Source organism: Lithobates pipiens, unplaced genomic scaffold (genome assembly GCF_037356315.1).
Source record: "Lithobates pipiens isolate NorthernLeopardFrog02 unplaced genomic scaffold, aLitPip1_a1.2 Scaffold_27, whole genome shotgun sequence".
Classification (NCBI taxonomy): domain Eukaryota; kingdom Metazoa; phylum Chordata; class Amphibia; order Anura; family Ranidae; genus Lithobates; species Lithobates pipiens.
In genome coordinates, this window is record NW_027507788.1 from 116,852,935 (window position 1) to 116,879,306 (window position 26,372).

General features: G+C 42.2%; 1 protein-coding gene across 4 annotated transcripts in view; it reads left to right on the top strand.

The window, feature by feature from the left end:
• The first annotated feature begins 1,735 nt into the window (after positions 1 to 1,735).
• MCAM (melanoma cell adhesion molecule) overlaps positions 1,736 to 26,372 on the top strand; it is a 146,483-nt gene continuing 121,846 nt past the window's right edge. For all 4 annotated transcript variants that reach the window (XM_077457394.1, XM_077457396.1, XM_077457395.1 and 1 more), the window contains exon 1: positions 1,736 to 1,866. In XM_077457394.1, coding sequence (XP_077313520.1) covers positions 1,821 to 1,866 — 46 coding nt within the window. In that variant the 5' untranslated portion in view covers positions 1,736 to 1,820. The remainder of the gene's footprint in view (positions 1,867 to 26,372) is intronic.

Below are 26,372 nucleotides of genomic sequence, written 5' to 3' on the forward strand. Positions count from 1 at the left end.
TGTATGGAACCCGGTGTGTATTATATACAGTGATCTGAGCCCGGTGTGTATTATATACAGTGATGTGTATGGAACCCGGTGTGTATTATATACAGTGATCTGAGCCCGGTGTGCATTATATACAGTGATGTGTATGGAGCCTGGTGTGTATTATATACAGTGATGTGTATGAAGCCCGGTGTGTATTATATACAGTGATTTGAGCCCGGTGTGTATTATATACAGTGATGTGTATGAAGCCCGGTGTGTATTATATACAGTGATCTGAGCCCAGTGTGTATTATATACAGTGATGTGTATAGAGCCTGGTGTGTATTATATACAGTGATGTGTATGAAGCCCGGTGTGTATTATATACAGTGATTTGAGCCCGGTGTGTATTATATACAGTGATGTGTATGAAGCCCGGTTTGTATTATATACAGTGATCTGAGCCCGGTGTGTATTATATACAGTGATGTGTATGGAGCCCGGTGTGTATTATATACAGTGATTTGAGCCCGGTGTGTATTATATACAGTGATCTGTATGGAGCCCGGTGTGTATTATATACAGTGATTTGAGCCCGGTGTGTATTATATACAGTGATCTGTATGGAGCCTGGTGTGTATTATATACAGTGATGTGTATGAAGCCCGGTGTGTATTATATACAGTGATCTGAGCCCTGTGTGTATTATATACGGTGATCTGAGCCCGGTCTGTATTATATACGGTGATCTGAGCCCGGTGTGTATTATATACAGTGATCTGAGCCCTGTGTGTATTATATACAGTGATCTGAGCCCTGTGTGTATTATATACGGTGATCTGAGCCCGGTCTGTGTTATATACAGTGATCTGAGCCCGGTGTGTATTATATACAGTGATCTGAGCCCTGTGTGTATTATATACGGTGATCTGAGCCCGGTGTGTATTATATACAGTGATTTGAGCCCGGTGTGTATTATATACAGTGATCTGTATGGAGCCCGGTGTGTATTATATACAGTGATTTGAGCCCGGTGTGTATTATATACAGTGATCTGTATGGAGCCTGGTGTGTATTATATACAGTGATGTGTATGAAGCCCGGTGTGTATTATATACAGTGATCTGAGCCCTGTGTGTATTATATACGGTGATCTGAGCCCGGTGTGTATTATATACAGTGATCTGAGCCCTGTGTGTATTATATACAGTGATCTGAGCCCTGTGTGTATTATATACGGTGATCTGAGCCCGGTCTGTATTATATACAGTGATCTGAGCCCGGTGTGTATTATATACAGTGATCTGAGCCCTGTGTGTATTATATACGGTGATCTGAGCCCGGTGTGTATTATATACAGTGATCTGAGCCCGGTGTGTATTATATACAGTGATCTGAGCCCGGTGTGTATTATATACAGTGATCTGAGCCCGGTGTGTATTATATACGGTGATCTGAGCCCGGTGTGTATTATATACAGTGATCTGAGCCCGGTCTGTATTATATACAGTGATCTGAGCCCGGTCTGTATTATATACAGTGATCTGAGCCCTGTGTGTATTATATACAGTGATCTGAGCCCTGTGTGTATTATATACGGTGATCTGAGCCCGGTGTGTATTATATACGGTGATCTTATTCTGTACAGTGATCTGTCCCGTGCTGTTATTCACACTTCTGCCCGGCACGCGGACCCATCTGTCATCCTTCAGCGGAGGGAATTAACCAATAGCAACAGCTGAGCTCCCAGGCTCTGTCCACACCCCCTTCCCGCCCCTCCCGTGACGTCACCGTTGCCTGTGCTGTCAGTGTAGTTCATCCTCTGCAGGGTGCTGTGCTGAGGTTGGACCATGCATCTCCTACTGCTGATCTCCGGGTGTCTGCTGGGCTGGACAGGTAATGTGGGGGGAGGGGGGCTCCTTCTACTTGTCATCTCACCTTTATTTACAGCAACTTCCCTCTGTACAGGAGATCTGACAACTACACAGGAATACACAGCAGTAAGGCATGGCTGAGTATGTGCAGTGCTGATCAGCAAGCAGAATGTCCTCTATGTATACATAATGTGTAATGTATATGTTGCTATGTTTCATGGAGAAGATAGAAAATCTGCCATTTAATGGGGTTCATGAGTAGAGAAATAACATTAATTTCACCTGAATGTTGGTAAATCAGGAGATTTCTTCTCCCCATTATGGAGTGAAGAGGGAAGGAGACTGGGAGATGCTTCTTGTAGGTTGTAGAGGGACTTAAATTTCTTCTGAGGGGTTCTAGAGATAAAGTGAACTCTCCTGGAGCTGTACTTGTGCCAGGAAGACAGGAGATCATTAGTCCCATCAGATCCCATTATATTCATACAAAGAAAAGCACTGGAGGAAGAGGACAGTATAAAGTCACTGGATACTTACTATAGAGATGGGATCTATGGGGAGGGGAGCTCTGATGAGGCTTTCCTTGTCTGTGTTTTGTTTTTTGCTGAGTTTTGTTTTTGTTTGTAATATTTATTTGCAGTATAAATGAGGTATTATCATTACAACATACAACACATGTTGAAGCATTCTTTTATTATTATTATTATTGTTATTATTGTGTTATTATTATTATTATTTTTTTATTATTATTATTATTATTATTTTTGTTATTATTATTATTTAGTTATTATTATTATTTTTTTGAGCACAGTAAATACCTATCATCATTTTGTCAACTTAAAGAGACACTAAACAATATCCTCATTCTCCAAAAATAACACACACACAACACAAGCACTACTTAATGGCCCTGTAATCTATTTTTCATGAAACCCTTTCTGTGTCTTTCTGCCTCCTTGTAATATCCTTAGTGAGCTCCCAAACCTTTTTTTCTCCCCCACACTTCCTTTTGTTTGGAATAAGCAATGCACATTGGTTGGGGTCATGTAGACTGCTCTATACACACTACAATTCCCATAGTCCATAGTCTACATCTGGAGTAAGTACGAGAACGTGGCCACCTTCCTACATACATTGGGCCAATGGAGGGCAAACAGCCACCCTGCAACAGGTAGTCAGATCACAGCAGATAAAAACAAGGAATTTGGAGATTTAGAGGAGGATGAGAGCAAAGGAAGGTGAGTACATACTGGAATAACATTTTTCTACCCAGAGTTTAGTATCACTTTAACTCAAAGAAATAAACACACAGATAAATGACATACAGTACATGGAGACAATGGTACATGCCAAAGGGTTTGCATTTCTGTCCATTCAGCATTGTGATTAACCAAACTGCCAAACAGTACAGCCAGGCTGGTGACATGACTTTTTCTTTATGAAGCAAGGTCAGTTCCCTGTCCCCAGCCTGTGATTGCAGGGTGATTGAGCAGCAGATCAATTTTCTTTCACTCTGATCTCTCCTGCTATCAGCATGTTCCTTGAAGCACACCTAACTAGCATTTGATGCTGCCCCTTCCTGTCCCACTTTTTACGTACATAAGGATTATAAATGACTCACCCACCTTTCTGTTTGCCTTCCCTTATTGCCATCAGTTCAGATTGATTCAACACCACCACTCTATTGAAACACTTGTAATAATTCTGTCATGATGATCTAATAGATCAATCAGGACAATGATCAAATGGAGGGAAAAAAATAGGCACAATTACAAAAAGCAATAAATTAAATCAACTAAACTACCATAGGTGTGCTCCCAGAGTGTCCCGGGTATGCTAATCACCCATGTGGCGCAGATTCCCCCTGCTGCCTGGGCACCAGTGTCATTTACTGGCCCCTTCCTTTTCCAAATGAACACAATGAGTGATTGGAACTGATCACTCACTCTGTACATTCATAACTGAAATTGTGTTTACTATGCTTCAGTCTGTGAATAAACAAAAAGCTTCTCAGCACAGAGCACTTCCCATTCAATTTTTGTCCAGTGCAGCTGAGGCTGCAGAGAAAGGGATTGGGGAATCTGTGTCCTCAGTCCCTTTCTCTGTCTCAAAAGCTCACCAAAGCCTCCCAACAGGGGTTCCTAAAACAAAAAAAAAGAATAATATTGTAAAAACTAATTTAAAAAATAAAATTGTAAAAAAAATCTAAAAAATAAAATAAAATGCATCCACTGCCCTACTGACACCACCTTTTTCTCTACTGACTGACTGACTGACACCATTCATTGTCCTACTGACACCAACCTCTGCTCTACTGACACGTCCAATGCTGTGCTGACACTGTCCATGTTTTAATACACTTTAAAATGTTTTTTTGTTTTTTTATTTATAAGAGTGTGATATATATATATATATATATATATATATATATATATATATATATATATATATACTGTATATATATATTCACACACACGCATGTGTGTTTGAGCTTTGGTGTGCACACTCTAATGCAATGGACTGCGCACACCTATGCAAACTTCCCTAATTACACTGAAATGAGCGAAGCATAGAGTTTACGCTTTGGTAATTATGCAGAAAAATGAATTATGCCAAAAACTCTCTGTTCATCCCTAGACACAAGTGGTTTTGTCCCCAAAAAATGATAATGGATAGAGAATTTTGTATTTTCTTGGACTAAATGAGAACACAGCTCCAGGAATCCATTTGTAGATCTGACTATTATGTATGTACTGAGTGCAGCATCCCTGTCCGTCTGTCTGTCTGTCCAGGAGGGATCTTCTTCTTGTGTTCTCCTGAAGAACAGATCCCTGTGTGTAGATCTTCCATGTGTCATTCTGTTTCCTTGTTCAGCCCGGTCTTATGTCTTTCATGGAAAGGACTGTGCAAAAACAGATCTGGCAACATGCCTTATTAAGTCAAGTCTGCAAAGAGCTCATTCTAAACAATTGGAAGGTCTTTAGAGAAAGTTTTAAATATGTGGATCTGTGTTATTGCTAACCGTTGGGCTGGGAAGTGAGCTCCATGGCTGAGTGACTGTCACAGGGCTATTTATATACTTGCAGACCTTCTTCTGTCTGATAAGCAGTGATTTGTATATTGCAGGAGAGGAGTGTGTGTGATTTTGGGAAGTAGGAATGCATTTGATACTCTGCTAGGGTTGTTGTTCCTAAAAACGTACACCATCCTCTTTCTCAGCTCACACACACACAACAGATTGCCCAAGGCTGGCATTTACCGATTGACATTAGGAAACCCCCCAAATGCAAATCCAATTCATACGCTGACCCTGCACCCCCTTCTGTCGTCATCGTTTCCAAACTGTTTGGGCTGAATGGTGACAGTCTTCCTATCCCCTTCATTACATTTTCACTAAACAATAGGTGCTTGTGGACGCCATATAATGAAGTTATTAACAGGGCACTTAATTTACTGAATGACTAAATTAAAGGAGGAATTCCAGTAATCTGTATTTAATAGAAGATAGAATTCTAAGTGAATTTGTCTGATTTATTTCGAACGCTCTTACTGTTGTAAAAATGAGTAAAAGCTGATGGACTGTTAAAATAGAGATTCATAGAACAGGGACAACTTATAGACGCTACTGTTTTTCCATATGTCTGATTTACACAATGCAGAATAAAATTTACAAACTTGTCCAGCCGCCAAAAATAGGAATCTGATCTTGTAATAAAATCACATTCACATCTTTATATATGACTGTACTTGTATTTGGTTTTTGTATAGTAACGTAGGCTCGATTGTGGTGTTGAATGATATTAGGGAGACAGTTTTATAAAGCAACAGTGGCTATACTACTGCTTTGTGAAATTCTTCATTTATAGGGACAAAGGATGTATTTACACATTTGTGAGCAAAGAAGTTGTTACAAAGTGGCTCACACAATCCAAAATCAAGGCAAATGTACAAATAACTTACACAATACAACCTGCCAGCAAATATGGAAAGTAGCAGCAGTTTTATAGTCTGTGTTAGGTGTTGTGAAATTAACACAGGTTGCATCCTCAGCCTTTATCTTCAACAAAGGGACGGGAAGGAACTGTAGAGAATGCCAGGCAAAACATAAGGGGAATAAAGAAGAAGAGAAAAGAAGGAGGGGGTGATATAGAAGGATGGGTAGGGTCTGGGAGGGAGGGGTGTGGGGGGTATGGGGGTGGAAAGTAGGACAAGGCTGTTCAAGTGCCCTCACTGTTTGGATTTGGTCCAGTAGCTCAATATTTCCATATTCATGGCTAATCCCTTGTTGTCCGACATCCAATACTTCTACAAGTGAGAGAACTCTGTCTAGTAATACCACGTCCTCCAAAATGTTTCCTCTTGATAATGTTCTTCTTAAATCTTCCAAAACATTTATTTCATTGATTTTGGAGAATCATAAGCCTAGTGAAGGGGTAGTTCTTGTTTCTTCAGAGAGGGAGGTAGTCATACTACAGATTCTGGCAGTGGATTGTATAATGGTGTACCCGTCAGATCCTTTGCAACACCAACAAAGCTAATTCATGTGTGGGTAAATTGTATGGAGAACAGGTGGAACCCGGCACCAATGTGTCTTATAATCACAATCTTGAAATCTCCTAGCTATAGTGAAATGATTGGCAAAACAAGATGTCTTCTATTTGCTGTGGGGTAAAGGATGCCCTCAGATTTTTTTTTCCCATGCACAAATATAAGGTGGTGTGTATTCTTTCAGCAAAACAGTAAGGTAACAATACCTTCTTGAAAGTGTGGGATTGATTTATTAAAACCAGTGCACTCAGAATCTGGAGCAGCTGTGCATGCTAGCCAATCATCTTCTAACTTTAGCTTGTTCGATTATTTTTCGGCAATAAAACCTGGAAGCTGATTGGTTTCTATGTGGAGTTGCACCAGATTTTGCACTCTTTAGTGTTAGTAAATAACCCCCTGTGTGTCTACTGGATTCTGTACAAAAAGGGGCCAAACTACTAAAAGCAAATAAGCTGTTCACTTTGCAAGGGAAATTGCCATTTGTGAGGTAATTTGAACCAGAAAACAGTGACTGTGGTACAGTTTCACTTTGCAAAGAATATCCAATTACATGCAATAAAAAAATATAAAAAATAAAAATGGTGTTTTTGCTTGCACATGATTGGATGATGGAAATCAGAAGAGCTTCTCCTCATTCACTAAGCTCTGGGGAAAATTCCCTTGCAAATTGCAATTCCCCCTTTCAAAGTGAACAGCCTAGTTGTCTTCAGTAAGCCAACCCCAAAATTTAAGAAGCGATCATTTCAGAGAGACATTTTGGTATGGGACAGTAAAAAAGTGTGACAGTTGCATTGCTTCCTAGTGACTAAGGAGGGGTCCCATCACCCCCTGAAATTCTGATATTTGTAAGACACCCACAGGGATTAAAAAGCCTTAGAGTCTGAATTTGTTGGCTTTAAGGGGGGATGTGAGATGTTTATTGTTTGGGCCAGGAAGGAAGGACGGATTACCCATCATAGGAGTCATTCCTGAAATGGCATGCATCCAGAGGAGTAATGCATCCTATAGCAGTATGGACTTTATGATTGGGCCAACAGTGGAATAAGTTTTGAGTAGGTTGGCATGCTTGTGGTCAAGCCATGATGGTCATTGAAAGGGATTTTTTTAGTTTCTTGCTTCAAGGTTATTTATTGTTTTGTGAGCGAGCATCTACGTTAGTCTACTGTCCTGGTTAAATGCGTTGCTTGATAGTATTTATTTGGGTCTGGGAAGTCAATGTCTCCATAGACTTTGAGTAATGTCAATGAGTTTGTAAACTAATCTGGGTTCCTTGCTGACCCAGGCGTGAGTGAGTAAATTCCAGAAGGAGAGTATGGAGGAATGAGGCTGGTAGCTGTCAGTAGAGTCTGAAACAAATAAAGTATGGGGGGGGGGGGATATGCAATTTAGGGATGGCATTTATGTCAGACTATGTATAGATGTCTTTATGCCATTCCTGCAGCTTCTGTTTGATGCAGGGGAGGTTTGCTGCAAATATTTCATCTATCGTAGGGGTCATTTTTGTTCCAAGGTTGGAGCATGTTTTTCTGGTCATCAGTGAGTGAAATTGATAGTTTTTCATATTGCTTAGCTTCAACTAGTAGATTGGGAAAAGTTAGTGCAGGTTTGGTGATAAAGAATTAAAGTCTTTGATATAGACCACAATCCTGGTATATTGAGATTTGTTTCTAATGTATTTAAGGAAGGGCTCCAATGTAAGAATGAAAATAAAGGAGAACAGAGGGCATCCTTGTCTAGTTCCATTGTTTAGTGTAAAGGGTGCAGAAGCTGTTTCATCGGCCCTCACCGCCCTGGTAGGATGCATATAAATGACATCTATTTAAAGTGGTTGTAAACCCTTACAAACCACTTTGACCTACAGGTAAACCTAGATTAAGGCTTACCTGTAGGTCCAAGAAATATCTCCTAAACGTACACGGTTTAGGAGATATTTACAAAAAGACAGTCACCGCTTTCTTCGGCGCTTTCTACGGTGCTGTCTACGGCAGCATGTTTGGAGCATACCCACGTGCATGAGGCCTTAGCCCCCACACGTGGGTAGCAACTTTGTCATATACCAAGAACAAATACAAACAGATAATCAGTGCTTACATCCATAAATAACAGGCTGGTACCGCCCGCATGGTACATACATTAAGTGATCAGAGAATGGCCAAACATACCATGTATACAAACAGACTTGGGTACCTAAAGTAGTGCAGGCTGGTACTACAGTGGGTATTGTTGCCCATCAATTGGAAGAGGGACCATAAAGGCTGTAGAAAAGGGCTCCTTCCAATGGGGGGCATACTAAAAAGTTATGGGTGGCAACATAAGGGCTTATGCCTCCTGCAGCCAAAAAAAAGCTGTTTTTACAGGCATTTGAGCTTTTATTTCAGCTTGAAGAAGCTTATGCTTTTTTGTGCTCTTGTGCGTTTTTTTATATTTTCTTCAAGCTTCTTCAAACTCCTTTGAGCTTTTTTGACCAAAGGCTTTTATTTTCACAAACATAGATAGTATTTTCTTAACCACTGTATAAACAGAACAAAAAGCCGGAACAAAGGTTTTCACACTTCTTTGAGCTCTTTTGAGCTCTTTGGGGTACTAGCTCCTCTCAAAAATGTGAGCATGGTGGGGTTTTTTTTCTACCTGTAAGAGCGTATGCCTAAAAAATGCCTGATAAAGTCATAGTGTGCATGGACACTTTGGCTAACATGGATGGGAGTTTCTAGACAAAAAAAAAAAAATTAGAGCTCAAAAGCCTGTAGGAGCCACTTCTTTGAGCTCCTTTGAGCTGCAGTGTGCATGAGCCATAAATGTGCACTTGGGGGGTCCTATACTAAGTGCAACATGTTGAAAGAAACTGTGAGTGTAGAAAACCCTATACAGCTATGTTCCTTAAGGTACCCAAACAGTGTACTGTATGTGTCTGCTACTGAGGAGAAGTACAAAACATAGAAACCTCAATAAAGATATACACTGTATTACCAAAAGTATTGGGACATCTGCCTTTACACATCCCAATCTTAGTCCATAGCGTTCAGTATTGATTTGGCCCACCCTTTGCAGCTATAACAGTTTCAACTCTTCTGGGAAGGCTGTGGACAAGGTTTAGGAGTGTGTCTATGGGAATGTTTGACCATTCTTACAGAAGTGCATTTGTGCGGTCAGGCACTGATGTGGATGAGAAGACCTGGCTCACAGTCTCCATGATTTCATGATTGGCCCATAGGAGAGGAAGGGTGGGCAGAGCAGCTGCAGGATTGGTGACCCCAAGGTTTGAGCACCAGAAGTATAGCAATAGCTGGAAACCTGGTGATCAGTAAAAATGGAAATAGTATATAAAAGAGATAAGTCCTGTAGGTGCAATTCCTGGAGTTCTTCTTTAAGTAGAGCTGAACATTCTGACTGAAATGTCTGGAGTTCCCTAGTAAGAGGTGAGTTCATTCTTCAGCTTGCTGGCATAAACCAAAATATACATTTTAGGGAGGCTAAAGCTGGCCATACATGGTTACAATTTCATATAAGAATGTTTGTTTTCTAAACATTTTGTCAATTCCTTAATGGTTAATAGGGCAAATCGATCATTATTTTGGACCAAAGTGACAAAAGATTGATGGCAAAGAAAGGAAAATGTGTCTTTTTTTTATCTGAGTGACCAAAGTTCTGTTAATGTGATCTTCAAAATCTTATATTGTAATGCATGTGCGGGTTACATTTTCACCTGAATGTAGAAACTTTGTGTGCAATAGAATTTGTTTTTTTTAAATAGTGATGTGTGGTCTCTAATTGTATGAAAGAACAATAAAATCAAAGTAGATTCTAGTATATGTGTGTAAATATATGTACACAGTGTGTGTGTGTGTATATGTATATGCGGGTGTGTGTAGGTATGTACACAGTGTGTGTGTATATGTGTGTGTGTGTATATGTATATGTGGGTGTGTGTATGTATGTGTGTGTGTGTATGTATATACACAGTGTGTGTGTGTATGTATGTACGAAGTGTGTGTGTGTGTGTGTGTGTGTGTGTGTGTGTATATATGTGTGTATGTACCAAAGTGTGTGTGTGTGTGTATGTGTATATGTATATGTGTGTATGTGTGTATATGTGTGTGTATATACACAGTATATGTAGCATAACAACCCATGGGTTGACAAAAATAATATATATATATATATATATATATATATATATATATATATATATATATATATATAGAAACATACTTCTAAATATGCAATATACTTATACAATTAACCTCTTGGGGGCCATATAACACATACAGTATGTGCAGGGACAGGGAGGGGGGACTAATGCCCACAGGCTGCACATATACATTCATGAGGGTTGAGGATTCTTGTGCTGGGAGCGCACACATTGTAAAGTGACCAAGCTGCCACCTGGGCCATTCCTTCAGAGTCCTGTGCTGTAAATGGCGGCTCCCATGCGCATGTGTGGGAGTGATGTCATTGCGGCTCCGGCCAGTCACACAGCCGGAGTCTGCGAACCTGGAAAGAAGATCAGGTGAAGATGGAAGCGCCTTCAGCTGCTGGAGGGCTTTGTTCTAAGGTAAGTGTCACATAATGTGCTAGTATGCGATGCACACTAGCACATTATGACATTGCCTTGCAGGATGCAAAAATAAAAAAAACACACAGCGCTGTTTACTACTGCTTTAAGAGCAAGTTAAAGGGTGGCGCAGAGGAGGCAGGAACACATTTTGCTTTGCAGTACAGGGGTATGCCTGTATTCTTTCACTGATTTCATAAGCAATAAAAGACACCAATTTATTACATCTGGGAATCCATTCAAGTCACAAGTTTGGAAGAAATGTTTAAAGCAGATCTTCACCCTCCAAAGCGTTATCCCTCTGCTCTACCCTTCCTCTGGTCCTCTACATGAATAGCAAGCTTTTTTTTTCTTTTTTTCTTTTTTAATTATCTACCCCAAGATATGCTGAACACATCACCGGGTAAGCAGGGGTTTTAAAAACTAAATATGGGGGCGAAAATCTGCTTTAAAGTGGTTGCAGGTATGAAATATGAACAAAGCATATCCCTCTATAGTGCGTTCTTGTGTCAATCCAGAGCACTAAAGCCCCGTAACACACGATTGTATTTTCCGATGGGAAATGTTGCATGTCAGGCTGTTGGTGGAAAATCCGACCATGTGTACGCTCCATCGGACAATTGTTGTCGGACTTTCCTGCAACACATGTTGGCTAGCATGTTTTCAGATTTTTCGCCAACAAATGTATTTTAGAATTTCCGATCGTGTGTACACAAGTCCGTCGGACAAAAGTCCAAAGTACAAACACGCATGCTCGGAAGCAGGAGCGGTCGGTCTTAGTGTTCATAATGGTGAATTAACATTTGTGACGTGGCAAATTATGAAATCTCCAAATGCAGAGCACATTCTCTTCTTCTTTAATGGGATAATAATGAAGCTGCTTTGCTGGTGATACTGATGGAGTTATTGCAAACACATTTTCAAAGGCTTTTTTTTCTAGTGATATCAAGAATAATATTATTATGCTTTTTTTTTTTATTTGGGCAAGTTACCACAACACCATTATCCCGTAGTTTATAAGATCAAAGATACAACTATGTTGGTGTCCCTTGTCAATTTTACATTGGGAGTAGGTAGTTACATGTAAAAACATGCAAACTGTCATTTGAAGTAAAACACAGAGCCAAATATTATTCTCCACAATTTTTTTTATTGTGCATTAAAAAAAAAGTAGACATGCTATCTTCCAATAGTGCATTCTATGCATCCAAAAATATAGAAAATACACCAAAGCAAATCATTCAACCAAAAAAATTATGTCAAAGCAATAACTCCAAGGCCAATAATAAATAACAAGTTATCTCCTCCGATTCCACAACATGGCTGGTTGACGGATGGTTGTTCAGAAATGAAATGAAAAGCGCAAATCAACACTCGCCAAACTTCTACTAACACAAAATTAGCAGAAGGAGCCCAAAGGGTGGCGCTAAAGAGCTGAAAAACCACGTAGCACATCTTGTACTTCACTACCTTTGTAATTGTTGGCCAACATTTGTGTGACTGTGTGTATGCAAGACAAGATTGAGCCAACACCCTTTAGACAAAATTCCACGGTTTTGTTGGCCAACAATCCGATCGTGTGTACGAGGCATAAGTGTAATTTTTGTCGGCTGTTTATTTCTTCTGCTATCAGCATGAATCACTTCTGGTAAATTTTTATGACACCAATAGAAAAAAGGTGTCATGGAGGGACCTCCAGCTAACTGACAGCCTCAGCTCTGTTCTTGTGTGCTGTGTGAAGTGGGTGTGTCCCTTCCCTCCAATCGGCTATCAGAGCTTTCCTCACTGAGCTCTGCAGAGTGTAACTTCAGCTCTCCACTCCCTTTTTTTCTGAACTCTCAGACAAGCTATACAAATTTTGGACTTTGAATGGGTGTAGAGAAGAGAAGACTGCAGATAAACAGGTACATCTTATGTATGAGGATCTGTGCATCACCTGAGGCCAATCACTTCACTGGGTATATGTTAGACCCCTTTCACACTGGGGAGTTTTTCAGGCGCTTTAGTGTTAAAAAATGTGCCTGTAAAGTTCTTTAAAGAAGCCTCATCTGCAATCCCAATGTGAAAGCCAGAGTGCTTTCACACTGAGATACCTTTCACACTATGGCGTTTTTCACTTTAGCTTAAAAAAAAAGCATCTGTAAAACGCCTGAAAGAAGCCGCTACTGCAATCCCAATGTGAAAGCCCGAGCGCTTTCACACTGAGGCGCTGCGCTGGCAGGGCGTCAAAAAAAGTCATGCACTCAGCTTCTTTGCAGCGCTTTTGGAGCAGTGAATACACCGCTCCTAAAGCGCCTCTTCCCATTGAAATCAATGGGAAACGCCTGAAAAGTGCCTGCAAAGCGCTTTTGGCAGTGGTGATTTGTGGGCACTTTTAACCCTTTATTTGGCCACTAGCAGGGGTTAAAAGCGCCCCACTAGCACTCGAAAAACGCTGGTAAAGAGCTGCTAGTTTGGCAATGTGAAAGGGCTCTTAACCACTACAATACAGGGCACTTTCGCCCCCTTCCTTCCCAGCCCAATTTTCAGCTTTCAGCGCTCTAGCGCTTTCAGTGACAATTGCGCGGTCATGCTACACTGTACCCAAATGAAATTGTTATCATTTTGTTCGCACAAATAGAGCTTTATTTTGGTGTTATTTATTCACGACTCCGTTTTTTTTTTGCGATATAAGCGCAAAAAAAGCGGAAATTTGGAAAAAAAACAATATTTTCTTTTTTCTATTTGAAAAGAAATCCAATAAAATCTAATTTTGTCATAAATTTAAGCCAAAATGTATTCTGCTACATGTTTTTGGTAAAAAAAATTCCGTTAAGTGTATAATAATTGGTTTGTGTGATCACGGACATATGTACGCAAATGATCATGTACATATGTGTGCAGGTGATCACGTACATATGTGTGCAGATAATCATTGGGACATGTGATTTTAGTGGGACATATGTGGGGGACATGTTTTTATTATTAGGGACATGTGTTTTTATTATTTGGGGACATGTATGTTTTGGGGACATGTGTGTTTTGGGGACATATGTGGGGACTGTGTTTGTACTGTGTGGTGTGTTGTGTGTTTACACTACACTGATGATCAGTGAGTAAAAAGCTGTAAAAAGCAGCCCATACTCACTGATCATCAGCCGGCTGCAGCATTCTGCTCTCCTCTCCTCAGCGGTGACTTCCGTGTGAGGAGAGGAGAGCCGATTGCCTAGCAACCGGCTGTTTGTTTACATCACATGATGGCCGTGATTGGACACGGCCGTCATGTGATCAGGAGGGCCAATCACAGAGCCCTCCTGCCGATCTGAGATGTGCCGTGTCCGGGTGACACGAGCACATCGGGATCGCGCCGCTGCGCGGGCACGCGCGCGCGCGATCCCGCTACTCCTGAAGGACGTTCCTGAACGTCCTATCAGGAGTAGACGGCTCCCACCCGGCCGTATATATGCATTGGCCGGGTGGGAAGTGGTTAAAGCACTTGGGCTTTCACATTGGGATTGCAGATCAGGCTTCTTTCAAACGCTTTATAGGCGCTTTTTTAACGCTAAAGTGCCTGAAAAACGCCTGAAAAACGCCCCAGTGTGAAAGGGGTCTAAGGATTTACAACCACTTTAAGGACTATTGAATGAAATTAGTTGAATCAATGATGGCATCAATGAATGCTCTGACAAAAGATTTTTCAAAACTTCATACAAACGTTTGAACAAAAAGCTAACCATGTAGGGTTGGTCTGTTCGAAGTTTAGATTAACAGGAAGTATTGTACGCTCTGCCTAGTGTGCTGATTGGACCGCGTTTTGCATTTTCTCGGCGTGTCCTTTGAATCTTCCAGGCACTGTATTTGAAAACACACTCTCCATTGTAATAAGTGTTTTCAGAACCTGCTGTAGTGACAGATGAAAGACTTTCATGATTAATTCAACGTATGCATTAGTCAAATGATAGTAACACGGGGAAAAAGGCAAATGTAAACATTAATGAAAGTGGTTGGCAGGAAATGATTGTTGGTTTAAAGTGATTTTTCTATATATTAAAGGGATTTTCCGCCTTTATTTTGTAGCCATTTCTCTTTTCATTAGAACTTAACAAAAACTGGTGATGGTCTTGCAGGCAAGAAGCATTACTACACAACGCATGCAATATTCGCTCTGTGTTTTTTCTGTTGAAATGACATGTGCTTGAGTGTTTTTCTTCCTTTTAGGGTATATAGCATTGCATATTATTAAATAAATGAATGAAGTGAGTCACTTTAACTTTTATCACAAAACAATTATACTCTTTAGGATCCTTTCACACCATGCTAAACATACAAATGCACTGAAAATGGCTGTGCAGTAACGTGCATTTGCATGCATTTATATGCGTAGTTAAAGTGGTTGTAAACCCTTACAGACCACTTTGACCTACAGGTAAGCCTAGATTAAGGCTTACCTGTAGGTGCAAGAAATATCTCCTAAACCTACACAGTTTAGGAGATACTTGCAAAAGACAGGCACCGTTGTCTACAGCGCATGTGCCCTAGACAGCGGCGCGCAGGCGCATTGAGCGCGCCGGTGATAACGGCGATCATGCTGTTAGCAGCGGCTCCAGCACACATGCGCGGGAGTGACGTCATCGCGGCTCCGGCCAATCACAGCGCCGGAGCTGTGATACCCGGAAGGAAGATGGACGCTTCATGGAAGAGGGGACATCGTGACATCGCTGGATCCTGTGTCAGGTAAGTGACACATAATGGGCTACAATTCAATGCATAGTAGCCCATTATGCTTTACCTTTGCAGGGTAACAATGAGGAAGTAAAACCCATCAGGGTTTACTTCCTCTTTAACGAGACTCATAGAAAACCACCTTTGAAAAATGCCGGTCACTGGACATGGTGTGTACAAACCCTTAGAAAGTTTACTGTCATTCCTGGGATATCATAGGCATTTCTCAAATACAGCTTTATGTGAATTCCACCGCTTTTTTTTAAGTCATTAGCTACAAATACTGCAGCTGCTGACTTTTAAAATATGGACACTCACCTGTCCAGCGCGTCAGTGATGTTGGCACCCGAAGCCGATCTGTCGCTCAGTTCTTGGGTGCTGCCGCCACCATCTTTGCTATGTGAATCAGGAAGTTAAGGCTTGCGGCTTCACTTCCTGGTTGCCTACTGCGCATGCGTGAGTCGCGCTGTGCAATACGGACGTTCCCTGCTGTCCCTGGGGCCAATGTGTTTCCCAGCAGACAGCGGGGAAGGGACAGGAAGTGGCGTAAATACCCGCAGATTCTGCAGCTATGCCTGGAAGTGGGTGCAAATACTTGGATTATACAGGTATCTGCACCCCCCTCCCCCTGAAAGGTGCCAATTGTGGCACCGGAGGTGGGGAGGGTTCTGATGAGCAGGAGTTTCACTTTAGGGTAGAGCTCCACTTTAAAGATGAATTCCAGGTATGGGTATTTTATACAAAGTTACATTGGTCCAGCTTGGTCCAATGTAAATATGTATATGCCATACCTAGCCAATGCCCCAGTAGCTGAAAATCACAGAGGTAGACAACTCTCCTCCAATGATCTCTATTTCCTTCTGGGTCCCTTGCCAAGCGGCTCGTCTACTGCTTACTAAACACAGAAATTAGACAAAAGAGCCCTTCAGAGAATGCTTTGCATTTTCTGATTGGAAGAGGGGGAGAGTATGATGTCACTGCCCCACCTTGCCACCCCGACCAATCAGAGAACGCTTTGCATTCACTCAAGAAATGCAAAGTATTTTCTGAATGGCGCCTATGCTGGGAAGCCGACCTCCTGTGGTCACAGTGCAGCAAAACATCCACTCAGTACAGGACTCAAAAGCAAGTGGAGATCCCTGTAGTAGCTGCAGGGCTGGGACAAGGGGTGGGCAGGAGGGGTACGGTGGTATTGTGTGAGGTGGTAGGGTGCTGCTTGGAGAATTCCTACCTACAAGCTGACAGGAATAGTAAAGGCAGCTTCACTACTCCTGTCAGCTTAGCACTGGAGGAAACAAGCCAGATCTCTCGGATTGCCACTGTGCAGTGTTCATTTACCCACCCCAATCTCCCCTCCTCTTGACTTTTTTTTGGGGGGGGGGGGGTGAAGGAGGGCACTTTTGCTGACACATAATGTGTCATAATATGGCACACTCTGGATATGACAATATTGTTATATATGATTGGATATGGGGTGGGTAAAACAAAGGGGGCAATAAAATAAGACCATCAAGTTGAGTCCATGGAAGGATTGCTTTTATGCTGTCCTCAGGGGACTGCCAGTTCAGAAGTTTTGGAAGGAAAAACCTCTGGAATGCAAGGACAAGAGAACAGCGCCCTCTAAGTGCAGCAAGTAAACAGTTTAACAGTTAACAATAGATATGAATAAACTCACCAGAGAGTAGCGGCATAAAGTACGGTTCATCCGCTCTGGCTTCTGGGTGGATGCTGGTGTCAACGGCTTGGGTGTATGGTCTGAGATCTGGCTATCCTCCGGCTGCAGTGGAATAACGATTGGCATACAAGTGGCATCACGTTCGTCACTGACCTGACCTGGAAGTGACGCCGCCTGTGTGCACCGCTGATCATTGTTCCAGCCATCTGGAAGCGCTGTGGACCAACAGTGCGGCTGGAGGATGGGCAGATCTCAGACCATACACCCAAGCCATTGACACCAGCATCCACCCGAAGCCAGAGCGGATGAACTGTACTTTATGCCTGTACCCACTACTCTCTTGTGAGTTTATTCATATCTATTGTTAAAGCGGGAGTCCACCGGGACTCTGCGTTTTTTTTTTTTTTTAAACCCAGCAGCTACAAATACTGCAGCTGCTGACTTTTAAAATAGTGACACTTACCTGTCCAGCGCGCCCGCGATGTCGGCACCCGAAGCCGATCGCTAGGTCGTCTGTCGGGTCCTGCCGCCGCCATCTTGGGTATGGGAATCAGGAAATGGAGCCTTTCGGCTTCATTTCCCGGTTCCCTACTGCGCATGCGCGAGCCGCGCGGCGCAATCCGGACGGTCCCCGCTGCCTCTGGGAACTGTGTGTTTCCCAGCAGGCAGCGGGGCACTTGCGCAAAGGGGCGGGCAGTTGCGGAAAGGGGCGTAATCTACGCCCCTTTCCGCAGACAGCTATCCCGGAAGTGGGTGCAGTTACCTGGATTATCCAGGTAACTGCACCCCCCTCCCCCCTGAAAGGTGCCAATTGTGGCGCCGGAGGGGGGGGGGATTCCGATGAGCGGAGGTCCATTTTAGGGTGGACCTCCGCTTTAACTATTAAACTGTTTACTTTCTACACTTAGAGGGCGCTGTTCTCTTGTCCTTCTTAGATATAAAAGACACAAATGATTTCAGCTCCTTATCCATTAACCTATGGTTATGCGCCTAACAGGTTGCAGAAATAAAAATTGTTGAGAAGGTAAAACAGCTTTTTTTAAATGTATTATATGTATTTAGCCATTTCCCTGTAGTTCAGTTTTAAGGGCTCAGGGTTACCTTCGTTTTTTAATAAGTGGCCCAGATTATTTGATATATGGGCAGAGTACAATGCTGAGCTGGGTAAAATTCAGTTCAGGGCCTGTTTTCATCCAGGGATAGTTTTAATTCACTAGCGGTTGCCTGTGCATTTACAATTGTCATTCTTCCATATAATATTTTCCCACTATTGATCCTGAGTAAATCAAGAGATAACAGTCTGATATTTCAGAAGACTACAAATGCATTTGTGGTCTCTGGACTGATGCATGCTAAAAGCAAGATAAGGACATGGTCCAAACATTGAGTCATCTCATCACATCCACAGTTCATGCAGGTGAGTGGGGGGTGAGTGCAGGGTAACAGTATTAGTATTTTTTTTTACAAAGCTCTTTAAATGGAATTCATATCTCCCAACTGTCCCTGTTTTCGAGGGACTGTCCCTGTTTTCGACAAAGGTCCATCTGCCCCTCTTTCCCCCTCATTTGTCCCTCATTTTGGTCTGATCTATATAGTTGTATATAAAATGCACTTTTTTTCTTTCAAAAAGTGTTTCCCAGTGCTAGATATTTCATCCAAATTCTCAAATGCTGCATTTGGAAGATTTAGAAGACAATATAAAGGAAGAGTAGTGGTAAAAAAAAAACAAAAAAACAATACACTTTTGGGTTTAAAGCGTTTGTTAACCCCAAAAAAATGTATAATGGATCCTGTCCCTTTAAAGTATGTTATACAGAACAGTGCTTGCGCTGTGTCATTTGGCCCCCTGTAACACCTCCCCTCTGTAAACTGAGCACGGTGTATCTTGGCTGCTGAGCCCTGACACCATTGTCAGTTTATGTGCCTCCGCCATCCGCAGTCCTCCTGTTCTCCTAGGTGCTCCTCTGTCTTCCTCCCCTCCCCTCCCTGCCTGTCTGCCCCTGTGTCAGTGCCAGCCCCCTCCGCTCCTGCTGCTCTCATAACTTTTAAAATGTTATATAAACCCTCTGTGTTCTAATAACAAGTGTTCCTGTCTGTGTGCTTTATTAAAAAAAATGCCTCCTTTACCGTATATCACAGCGGTCTCCCACAATCAAGTGGAGGCCGGGTCTCTCCTCTCCTCCTTGTGTCTTGGCTGATGTCAGAAGGGAAATCTCGGCCCCGCCCACTGCATCTGTCAGCCGGGCAGAGAGGAGACACGGCAGGTAACGTGAACTGCTGTGAAACAAGGTAAAGGAGGCTTTTTTTTAAATAAAACACGGTCAGGAGTGCTTGTTATTAGAACACAGAGGGGCTTATATAAAGTTAAGGAAGTGAGTTAACAAGCATTTTAATCATTTTATTTGTATAATTCTTCTTTAAGGGGGTGTGGCAGGGGGTGTGTCCTGTGCCTACATACTTTTGCTAATAGGTGTCCCTCGTTCCCATCTCAAAAAGTTGGGAGGTATGGGGATATAAGTGCTTTTAACATAAGAGACAGTCGCTGCCACCCTGACCACATATACTGTATGTTGTAGCATTCTGAATTGCCAAAAAAGCCTCAGCTGTGCTGCTGTAACACAACAATGCATGACAACATGTGCGTTAGCTGCTATACATTTCAGCAAATGTTTATTTATACAAACATAAATACGTCACCTATATATGTTATATTTGCCGCGCTGTATTTTCATGTTTTTCTGACCTTTTAATACTGTGTAATTTTACCAGACACTTCCTGTGCTGGAAAGTGTCCCCTTAAATTTCTGCTAATTGCAGATAATCAGCTTAGTAACCTATTTAAAGGTTTGTAGAGCATGGCTCTGTTTCACATTCTATTAACTGCTGCATATTGATGTTCTGCAGATCCCCCTCTGAATTAGCTAGGACTAGCTCAGACAATACATTGCTTCTTTTTTCTTCCTGGCAATCGTACTATTTATAATCATTCAGATTCCGGCTCTGCGATCTCTTCATAACAGAGATGCTGTACATACTGATGTCTGCTACTCCTGGCTGGAGCGTCAACAAACCTTTGAATGCAAACAATATCTTCACATGGACAGCCAGGGCGGTGGTGAAAACAGGTTCCTCCTCCCAACTGCCCACCTACATTGTGACATGGCGTCTTTAATATTGATTGGACCCTGGGCAAACGTTTTCTGCCCCCCCCCCCATACAATTTTTCTCTCCACCTGCTCTGAGACATACAATAAATAGTAGCTAGACTTAACAGCAACTGCATTCAGTGTATCATTACCACTCACTGACTGGTTGCTAGAGGTTAAAGCACACATTACAGCTCACTGATTAGTTGCTAGATGTTACAGCACATGATTTCTGCTTGGTGATTGGCTGCTAGAGATTACTGTACAGTAATACTGCTTACTGATTGGTTGCTGGAGGTTACAGCACATCATCTCCTCACTGTAGGGGGCATGATATACATACAAATGCCGCCTTTATTTACATATCTATGCCTACGGTTGCAGCTATTTACATATGAATGTCACCAATATTTACATATGCTTGCCGGTTATTTACATGTAAACACAGGGTCTGCAGGTGAGCCATTTGTACAAAATAATAGGGTAGAGCTGGGCAGCATTAGTAGCAGCACTTCACACTGATATCGGGACACAGCACGGGACTAAAACTTCAAGGGGCAAGGGAATTTAAACTGGGATAGTTGGAAAGTATTAGGCAGCTACTTTGGGCCCCACAACAGTGACAGGGCCCAGGGCAGCTGCCCCTTTTTCCCTGCCTTAAAAACGGACCTGCATGGCGACATAAGTGCATGCAGCATATTGTATACAGCTTTAGCTGAACTGGACAGTGAATGACTGGGTTAGTGCTCTGTGCCTGTGAGGGCTTCCTGTTCATTCACAAACAGAAGCATAGTAAATATAGTTTACTATGCTTCAGTTATGAATAAACCTACTGAGTGACTATGTTCACTGTGTTCATTTAGAAAAGGAAGGGGGCTGGTAAATTACATATTTACTACCCCTTCCCCCACTTTTCATTCTAAAACATCCTCCGCAGCAGCCAGGGGGAGAGGAGGGAAGCCAGCAGCAACTGCAGGGGCTGCAACACGGAGTAAAGCGCATCAATAGGGGGAATCTGCACCGCGTGCAGTGTTGCAACCATATGTCACACATACAGTATATATTGTGGTTACAGTGTGGTAGTTCAATCATACCTCTCAACTTTTTGAGATGGGAACGAGGGACACCTAATAACAAAAGTATGTAGGCATAGGACACACCCTCTGCCACACCCCCTTAAAGGTGAATTAAACAAAAAAAATGATTGATTAAACCCACAAGTGTTTTTTTTTTACCACTACTATTTCTTTATATTGGCTTTTGAAATTTCAGAATGCAGCAATTAAGAAATGGGATGGAAGGTTTAGCTCTGAGAAACACTATTTGAAAGATAAAAAGTGCATTTTATATAAAAATATACAGATCAGACCAAAATGAGGGACAAATGAGGAGGAAAGAGGAACAGAGGGTCATTGTTCCAAATCAGGGAGACTCCCTCCAAATTGGGGACAGTTGGGAGCTGTGGTTCAATGTATAATCCTATTGGGATCCCTAGTGATCAAAAACAGGCATGCTGGAAGTAACGTCTTTTAAATGCCTGTAAATTGCCTCTGAAAAAGCAATCCACTGCAAATCACTTTTCAGTGAGTATTAGAACCCGCCCATGTGAACGAGCCCCTAAAATGGTTCTCTATACCTGACCCATAGCAGTCACTGAACATTTTCATTGCCAGAGCCATATTTTTTTTTCATGTTGCACATACCTAATAAAATGCTATTTTTTTTTACATGAAAATGCACCTAAAATCCCCAAACTTTATACATTTTCTGAAAGCGGAGATATTGATAGTTTCAATGTTTTAATGTAACGTGACATTAAAGCTACCGTTTATCAAATCTATATTTTCAGGGAAAAATACACTCCAATTACACTTAGTACGCAAAAAAAAAATAGAATCTTACATTTTTTTGGGTAAAACAAAAGATGAGCGTAAGGCCCCATTCACACTGGGGCCACGGCTGCATTTGCACCTCTCGTTTTAGCAGCGCTTTACTGCTGTTTAAGCAGCACTTCTGCACCGCTTTTTGGTCGCTAGATTGAGCTCAGTCGAGCTCAGGTAAGTATAATGCCCCATACACACCGTCGGCTTTTCCGACGCAAAAATGTTCGATGAGAGCTTTTTGTTGGAAATTCCGACCATGTGTATGCTCCATCAGACATTTTCCATCGGAATTTCCAACACGCAAAATTTGAGATCTGGATCTCAAATTTTCCGACAACAAAACCCGTTGTCGGAAATTCAGATCGTGTGTACACAATTCCGACGCACAAAGTTCCACGCATGCTTGGAATCAAGCAGAAGAGCCACACTGGCTATTGAACTTCATTTTTCTTGGCTTATTGTATGTCACCGTGTTCATCACCGCAATTTCCGACCAACTTTGTGTGACCGTGTGCATGCAAGACAAGTTTGAGCCAACATCCGTCGGAAAAAAATCCATGGATTTTGTTATCGGAATGTCCGATCACTATTCGATCGTGTGTATGGGGCATTAGGGAGGGGGGAGATCCTGGTCACAGAAGGTTTTTTAACTTAATGCAGAGAATGCACTGAGGTTAGAAAACCTTAGGCTTTAGAACCACTTTACTGACCCTGTAATCTATTTTTCAGGAAGTTGTTTCTTACTGTGTTTTTTTTTGCCTCCTTATAGTATCCTCCATAAGTTCCTGAACTTTTTCCTTTTGCCCCTCACTTTGTCTGGAACTAGCAGCGTACATGCATTGTGATCATGTGCTCTGCTCTATGCATTCTACAAATCCCATAGTCCATCTCAGGAGTTGGCCACAATCCTAATACAGTGACACAATGGAGGATGAAATCAGCTACTCTCTAATGCCTCATACACACGGTCGGAAATTCTGACGGAAAAAGTCCGATCGGATTATGTTGTCGGAAAATCCGATCATATGTGGGCTCTATCGGACTTTTTACGTCTGAATTTTCGACGGAAAGCGTTTTAGAGCAGGATCTAAAATTTTCCAACAACAAAATCCAATCGGACTTTTTCCGATCGTGTGTAGAGAATTCCGATGCACACGCATGCTCAGAAACAATATGGAGACGAAAGCTATTAGCTACTGGCCTCTAGGTAGTCCTATCGTACATTTTTTACGTCACCTCGTACCGAACGATCGGATTTTCCGTCAACTTTGTGCGACCGTGTGTATGCAACACAAGTTTCGCCCAAAATCCGTGGGAAAAAAAAACAGACGGATTTTGTGGTCGGAATGTCCGAAAGTGTGTATGGAGCATAACACAGGGGTCTCCAAACTATGGCCCTCCAGTTGTTCAGGAAGTTGGATTTCTGCACGAGAAAAAGGAATTTGGAGATTTGTAGGAGGCTCGCAGCAATAGATGGCACGTTTTTGATTTGAGAATATGTACTGAATAGATTTTTTTCAAAACCAAAATTTAGTGTCACTTTAAACCTCTGGCAAACTCCAGCTCTTCTATAAAACGAAGACAAGGAGCATCCTCTAGTTTTTTTTTTTCCATAGCTGACCTGCTGGGGGCAGTCCAGTGCTGGGAAACTCATGTTACAACTCCATAAAAGGAATGGGAACAATCGGTCCCGACTTATGCATTTCCTGTATATATTCTCTATACAATTGTTCTCAGTGTCAGAAACCTGGTGGCAGTAATTTTCAGCAGAAGGATCACAGCGCTGAGAACTAATATGCATATAGTAGCTGATTCAAATTTGAGAAAGCAGTAATGTATCCCCTATGCTGAAGCACTTCCCTAACTCATTAAAGTGGAACTACACTTCATCTGAGCACCACAAACCAGAAATGGTATTTAATTCAATAATAATATTTAAAGCAAATTCACCCAGCCACCCATGTCTCCGTGCTTTATTTTGCTGAGCAATCACTTTTAAAAACAACCCCCCCAGCATTTCTGGCCATGGCCATCTTGAGTAAGGGCAGATAATTGATGTAGCATTTACTTCCTGGAATCCACCTGCCCTTAGCTCAGGCATGCAAGTAGGAGAGGATGCGCTTAGCTATGAAAGCCCCTCTTCCCCTATTGAAGATTACTGGGGTGTATGACATCATTTGCCTAGGCATTGAAACCAGAAAGTAACTGAAGAAATGTAAAAAAAAAGTTTAAAACAAGTAAATATGATATACTTTCCTATCTATTTACTAGTAGCATAAGGATTAAAAATAGTTAATGTTGATTGAGAGTGAAGTTCCTCTTTAACCTCTCTGCCTGACAACTAAACACTTAACCATCCTCCGAAACAAAATAGTAGGGCAGAGATTGGTGTCAATTTGACAGTGGATGGTGTCAGTAGTTTTTATTTTTATTATTATTTTTTTTTAATCTATTGTTTATTTGTTTTTTACAATTTCTTTAGGCGCCCGGTTAGGGGGCTTTGGTGAAATATCAGGGGTTTAAACAGGGGGATGCTGCACCACACAGGGTGATTAGGGTGTGCCCATGCCTATGACTCGACCCCTGCCACCCAGCACTTAAAGGGGTTGTAAGCACTCATGTTTTTTCACCTTAATGCATCCTATGTATTAAAATGAATAAAAACTTCTGACACTGACCAGCCCCCCCTGTTTTCCTCACCTGAGCCCGTTCATTCCCTCGGTGGAGACGCGCTCTTCCTCTCTGCCCGTTGTCTTGGCTCTTGATTGGATAGATTAATAGCACCGCAGACATTGACTCCCACTGCTGTCAATCAGCGCCACCGGGGGACCCCGGAAGTCCAGGGCCACTCTGTGCCAAACAAACTGCACAGTGGAGGTAAGTATAACATGTTTGTTATTTTTCTAGTTTTTTTTTAAAAGGAGGGTTTACAACTCCTTTAAAGCAGAACTCCTCACCCCCTTTACATGCCACATTTGGCATGTCGTTTTTTTGGTGGGGGTGGGCAGGGCTGGTGCAAGTATTTTTGACACCCTAGGCAAAACCTCATTTTGCTGCCCCCCTTGGCTCCACCCAAGGCTCCACCCCCTTTGCCCTGCCCACTTATACCCCACCTTTTTAATGAAGCACCCATCAAATGCAGCCTCAACAGCGCCCATCAGTGCAGCCTAGCAGCATCCATCAATGCAGGCTCACTAGCGCCCATCAAATGCAGCCTCACCAGTGCCCATCAATGCTGCCTACCAGTGCCCATCAATGAATGTTTGCTTGTTTCCATTCATTTGGAAGTCAGGACACAAACACAGTTCTCCGCCTGTGCCTCTGACATTATGTGTGAACAGAGCGGCAGCTGCCTGCTGATGCTGAGACTTAGTTGCTTGCTGTAGAGAGAAGAGACGAGGAACCCCAGTGGCCGGGAACCCTAGGCAGCAGTGCACCCTAGGCGGCTGCCTAGATTGCCTAGTGGTAGCCTAGTTTGCCTACAGGTAAGCCCATAATAAAGCTCACCTGTAGGTAAAATTAATATCTCCTAATTGTGCACCTTTCTGCCATGGCCAAGAATCCCTCGCACATGCATGGGAGTGACATCAGCGAGGCTCAGCCAATTAGATGCCCGGAGTCCTGGAACCCAGAAGGAAGACCGGGTGAAGATAGAAGGTTCTGCAGCAGTAACAACACATCGCTGGAGGGCTTTGTTTTAAGGTAAGTCTTTTATAATGTGCTAATATGTGGTGCATACTAGCGCATTATGATATTGCCTTGCAGGTGGAAACTTTTTTTTTTACAGAGTTTACTACCACTATAACTCCTCTAAACGTATTTCCCCAATACTTAACCTTTAAAGTGAACCCCCAAACACCTCTGAACCCCAAACACCACACTTACACTTATCCTTACCACTAAAGGAATTCTAATTTTAAACGTAACCTCTGAACTATAATCCCTTAGCATTAAGTCTTTTTCTTCTGCATACTCACCTTGCCCTGTGCCAACAGCAAACAGACCTGCACTAAAGCACAGTGCACC